Genomic DNA, 6,000 nt, shown 5'->3' on the forward strand with positions numbered 1-6,000 from the left:
CATTCACATGATAAAAGAGGGATGGACAAAGGGCAGGCTGAAAGAGATACAGCGATATGTCACAGCCTTTATAATGATAACTGTATTGCACATTCTCCCTTGCCCTCTTCCCTTTTGTGTCTTGCTTCCTGATGTTCCAGGGTTTCTTCCGTCGCAGTATCCAGAAGAACATGGTGTACACTTGCCACCGAGACAAAAACTGTCAGATCAACAAGGTCACACGCAACCGTTGTCAGTACTGCAGGCTGCAGAAGTGCTTCGAGGTCGGCATGTCCAAGGAAGGTGAGTCCCCCTCTGTTTGGAAAACAGGGTCACTCTCTCACTTGCACATAGAGACTGAGAAACTAGGCAGCAAAGACAGAAGCAGATGATGAGCCCACCAGGGGTGGTGATCAGGGTGAGGCTGGGCACTGTACCAATCATATGACTAATCCCTTTACAAAATGAATCTGACTTCCTGTTTCCACAAAACCTCGCCCCTCTGGCCAGCACACAGACACTGCTTTCATTCATAAAGACAACACGGGAGAAAACAAGATTTGGGAGTTTTGACCAACGTATTGAGAACAGGATTCACGCCATTTGCGCAATCAGAAACACCAGCTTGTTGGGGGGGGGCCTTTTTATTTCAACCTTTTGTGTAGCCAGCTGCGTGTAAGTGGCAGTTTCTTGCCCTTCATGAAGCCCGGGGGACATGTATGTGGGTGTAATGTTTGTGTGGGATGTGTGTTAAGACCGGGATCACATTGTGCCTCTGCTATTACTGGATATCCTGAGAGGAAGGAAAGTATGGGAGGAGGAGGAGGAGGTGGGAGAAGAGGCAGAGAGAGGGAGAGCGCGTACTGGCTTATGTGCACCGGTCAAGTGGATAGAGAGATGGACAAGGAAGCCAGCGGGTGATAAGAAGGAGATAGCCAGTGTCCGTGCCAGGCCTCAAGGAAATATGTTAATGCTGTTAAGAGCAGAAAGGTTCTGGTTTCCACTAGCGTGTAACATCTCCTTGGCAGCAGTGAAAGACACTGAGCATGAATGCTGAGTTTGTTTTCAAATGTCATTACAGATAGATTAAATTAACTTTCTGTATGAGCTTTAACATTGTATGTGGAACTAATTTTGTTTTCTCCCCTTTACATAGCGGTGCGCAATGACAGAAACAAGAAGAAGAAAGATGTGAAGGAGGAGGTTGTTCTTCCGGAGAGCTATGAGCTAAGTGGAGAGCTAGAGGAACTAGTCAATAAAGTCAGCAAAGCTCACCAAGAAACTTTCCCATCACTTTGCCAACTGGGCAAATACACCACCGTAAGTCGTGCACATAAACCCCTATCTTTCACTGCTGCATTTGGAAACTGTCTCTCAGCTACGTCAGCAGTGAATGCTCCCAGATTGCATGCTTATGAAAATTCGCAGTAACTTTCCCAACATAGTGGTGGCTTAACTAATGCAGTTCCCCATTAAGCCATCTGTGTGGCCTCGGAATGATTGATGCAACATGTAAATGGAATTCTTTCCCCACAGTTGACTGATGTAAAATGTAAATGTGAGGCTCGGTGAATCTTGCCTTTGATACAAACGTGGTTGCACACCTCCTCTTGTATGACATGCTGAACTGTGGGTGTTTTTGTTTGTTCAGAACTCCAGCTCGGACCATCGAGTCCAGCTCGATCTAGGGCTATGGGACAAGTTTAGTGAGCTTTCCACCAAATGCATCATCAAGATAGTAGAATTTGCCAAGCGGCTGCCGGGTTTCACCAGCCTCACCATCGCTGACCAAATCACTCTGCTTAAGTCCGCCTGCCTGGACATACTGGTGAGGAGCTTTTGTTTTCCCTTCTGCCCTCTTCACTCACTTTTTGTAAATAAATGATTCTGTCAAAGCTTATGCTGAAATATGGGTATGCTTCCACCCGGTGGTAAGAAGTGGCAGTGCATTCAAGTTTGGCCAGATAATGCAAAATCTATCATATATACACAACCAGACTGGAGTAGTTGGCTACCATTTTGAGCTACTGCAGATATTTTTAGTGTTGTAAGAAGTCATATTACACTACTTTACATTTTATTTACATTTTTTAACGTTCAAAAAGTTTTACACCTTGTTTTGCTTTTCAGATGCTGAGAATCTGCACACGCTACACTCCAGAACAGGACACTATGACGTTCTCAGATGGCCTGACTCTGAACCGGACTCAGATGCACAATGCGGGCTTTGGGCCGCTTACAGACCTGGTTTTTGCCTTTGCAGGCCAACTTCTACCCCTGGAGATGGATGATACAGAAACCGGTCTCCTCAGCGCCATCTGCCTCATCTGTGGAGGTACTGCAGCATGCACCTACTCTTGATTGGTCTGTTATAAAGTGGAAAGGACTTTAACAAAATAAAAGTTAAACATAATTGATTTTTGTATGTAAGAGATTATTTAAAACTGTGCCATTTATTTAAAAAAAAAAGAGAGAATGAGAACATGTGTTTGCTGCTTTTTTCACTAGACCGCATGGATTTAGAAGAGCCCCAGAAAGTGGATAAGCTACAGGAGCCTCTGCTTGAGGCTTTGAAGATCTATGCCCGTCGTCGCCGCCCCAACAAACCCCACATGTTCCCACGCATGCTGATGAAGATCACTGATCTCAGGGGCATCAGTACGAAGGGTAAGAATGGAGAGAGTGCTTTCTAAGATTGAACTCTGTACACTTTCCCAAGGTCCTTGCCAGAAGAATACATCTTTTACAGGACACTCTACTAGTTCAGCTTCACTCTTCCTTTTATTCTTTATGATGTGTCCATGTATTTTGAGCCTTGCTTTCTATTTTCAGGTGCAGAGAGAGCTATCACTCTGAAGATGGAGATCCCAGGGCCGATGCCTCCTTTGATCAGGGAAATGCTCGAGAATCCGGAGGCCTTCGACGACCAAACAGAGAGCAATGAGAGCCCGCCGCCTCCACCACCGCCCCCACCACCACCCGCGCCTCCAGCCCTGGTTCTAAAGCAGGAGGCTGAGGATGAGGACGACAGCTGGGCCACCGAAAACGGCAGCGAGCCATCACCGGAAGAGGAGGACGAAGACGACGACGACGATGTGGGAGATGAAGATCGAGACAGGGGCTCGGACAGTGACGGGGAGCCCTGGGTGTTTTAACTTCCATAGATGGGTTGAGGAAAGGCCTTGCTCGGAGGGCGCAGTGAAAAGAGCATTTCACACACACACACACACACACACACACACACACACACACACACACACACACACACACACACACACACACGCATACAAGCATATAAGTAAACATACACATATATAGCACAACCTCATTCACTCTTCCACCTCAAGAAAATGCTGGCCTTCCCTTCTCCCTCTCTCTCTCCTGACTGCACATCACTGTGTCCTCCTCCACTGAGCACAGCAGAGCCTTAAGCGTATAAACATTTCTAACTCAGGCCACACGGTCCATGACAAGTGAAATGCAGAAAAAATGAGAAGTCAAGGGAGAGATGACGGTAAACCAGATGAACTCCTGGCACGGCCAAGAGAGAAGTTAACGTGACAAAAAGAACATAACCTCTTTGAGAAAGCTAAATGTTTGTTGTTTTCTCCCCCCTACCCCCCCCCCCCCCCCCCTTACTATTGTTGTTTATATCTAAACAGGGGAGCCTCCAAACTAGACACCAGAACTAAGCAGTTGACTTTGATTGATTACAACAAGCACATTTAGAGCAAGAGTACAGGGCAAAGCCAAATTGAGTATGCAACTCTTTTGTTGTTATTTTTAAATATTGTTTTCATTCTTTTTTTTCCTTTTTTCAGTTTATGAATAAGTCCTTACATATCTATATACCATTATATTTTGTTTTTTATTTGTTATTCTGGTTTTATATATGAATCCTTTAGACAAGTTTTTATCTTTGAAGAGCTTTCCTGAGAAGATATTCAGAGGGAAAGAAGGGTAATCAGAACTGGCTGGGTCTTCCTTATCAGCTACATATGCTTAGCTCGGGCTTCTTGGAGCACTTTGGCTCCCTGTGGATGATAATCAACCCAGGACTTTCTTTTTTGTTGCAGTGACTTAACCAGTTTCTGTTATCAGGTAATTGGCATTATTCTTTTATGCTGTTGTTGCGGCCAGCATGTGCTGTCAGTGCAGGAAGTATCTTTGTGCCAAAGTTAGGAACAGTCATCTGTGGAGCATGAGTTTAACTACTGGCAGGGACTCCAGATACAATCCAGCGGTCCTCATGGCAGAATGCTCACTCACATGTGCACTAAAAACACACTCTAATTATCTTGGACAGTGTATCCACAAAAGCGCAGAACAAACATACACACTCCTTTCGCTCTATGCTGAGTGGTAGCAGATGTGCCAACCTGGCACAAAGTGCCGGGATCGGAGATTCAGACTTGACCGTATATATGTAGCACTTTTGTGATCATCTGTTTAAGCAAGGCACATCTCTTCCATTAAGTATAGAGCAGCTGTCTGTGAGCATATGTCCCAGTTAGCATGTCAAAACTGATGGTAACATCAACATATTAAATATGACGGATCTTAGAGCTCTCCCTGATGATATCAGTAGATTAGCACACTCATTCAACACAGATAAAAACACCCAAACATACTAGTATCATATGCATCAACACAACCATTAAAGGCATATGCAAAGCAGGAATCTTTATGGAAGACATTTTGGAATCAGACTCAGGGCTTTTCAGTAAGGACCAAACCCTAGCTGCTTCCCAGCATGCTAGAAACAGGCAATATTTATGCGTGCATTCTTGACTATGCGATTCTCAGCCCCACTTTGTGTAAATAGAAGATGACAAGTCTGAAAAACAGCATGGATACCAGTCTGACTCTCCACAGAGCGAGGAGGGACCACCATCATCGTCATCCTCATCACAATCACCGTCCCACCTGCGTTCACACTGGTATCCATGCAGGAAACTGCCCCCTCATCCCAAAAAGCCATTATATCATCTTGTCTTCTTGTGTATATTCTCACTTTTTTTGAAGAAGAAGAACAGTGGAGGATTATGTGTTCTCATGTATCATTTCTTTATTGCCAAAATGTCACAGTGGGCGATCAGCTTGGAAAGCACGGCTGATATACAGTACAGAGGTTTTTCTCTCCCTCTTTGAAGCAATACGAACATAGTTTCTGTAGCAGCGAGAGGTCCCATCCTCTAAATATGGGCAGGTCTCCTCATTGTGTGTGTGTGTGTGCGTGCGTGTGCACGTGAGTGTGAATGCTTTAGAAAGTTTTCAGTCATGGGTGGATGTCCTTGGCATGGTGCTGTCACACAGAAACTCTTGTGTGACCTCATCCTTTCTCTCTCTGCTACGCCGTCACGGTGATAGTGACGGTAATGCAGGCAAAACTTTGAGATTATGTTATGTGTTATGTTATTGTTTTTTTTTTTTTCAACATGGCCAAGGTGTTGTTCTTCCTCTGTTTATGTCAACTCTTGTCATACAAAGAAAAGCCATATAAACAGTGAGAGGCACAATAAACTACTTTTGAGAGATTCCTGGACTTTTCTTTATTACCATTTCTTTGTGCTAAAAATGATGTGATGTGTAAGTTCGCTTATACCAGTGTCAAACTTATGAAACACAGTAAACTGCACTTTTGAATGAACATAATCATTCATTACCGGGGTGCAGCAGTAGAGGGAGCTCTTGCACTGTGACTGTAGGGTGTGCTGCATGCAGCTGCGTTTACTGCTTGGAGGATAAGGGCAGGGTCTGTTGGGTCATGGAGAGCTGTGGGTGCAGAGGCTAATAAATCACAGCCTCCTGCTGAACAAGGACATCAGATAAAGGTCTGTTCCTAAGATTTGTTCACTCTGCAGTTAAAGGAGTGCAGGTGGCAGCATAAAAATCATCAGAGAACGACTCTTTTCCTCTGCTTTCATCTCACTGTGATCAGAAAGTTAAAGCATATCTAGCCATGAATTCTTTAATGAAAGCTGTACGAGAAGGCTGCAACAGCACAATAAATTATCTCAG

General features: G+C 44.5%; 1 protein-coding gene across 3 annotated transcripts in view; it reads left to right on the forward strand.

Annotated features, from left to right (window-relative positions):
* rarga (retinoic acid receptor gamma a) overlaps positions 1-3,269 on the forward strand; it is a 38,892-nt gene extending 35,623 nt beyond the window's left edge. For all 3 annotated transcript variants that reach the window (XM_026153231.2, XM_026153232.2, XM_026153233.2), the window contains 6 exons: positions 141-282; positions 1,136-1,299; positions 1,631-1,807; positions 2,110-2,314; positions 2,488-2,646; positions 2,812-3,269. In XM_026153231.2, the coding sequence (XP_026009016.1) occupies positions 141-282; positions 1,136-1,299; positions 1,631-1,807; positions 2,110-2,314; positions 2,488-2,646; positions 2,812-3,134 (1,170 nt within the window). In that variant the 3' untranslated portion in view covers positions 3,135-3,269. The remainder of the gene's footprint in view (positions 1-140; positions 283-1,135; positions 1,300-1,630; positions 1,808-2,109; positions 2,315-2,487; positions 2,647-2,811) is intronic.
* The last annotated feature ends 2,731 nt before the right edge of the window (positions 3,270-6,000 follow it).

Source organism: Astatotilapia calliptera, chromosome 20 (assembly GCF_964374335.1).
Source record: "Astatotilapia calliptera chromosome 20, fAstCal68.1, whole genome shotgun sequence".
NCBI classification, from domain to species: domain Eukaryota; kingdom Metazoa; phylum Chordata; class Actinopteri; order Cichliformes; family Cichlidae; genus Astatotilapia; species Astatotilapia calliptera.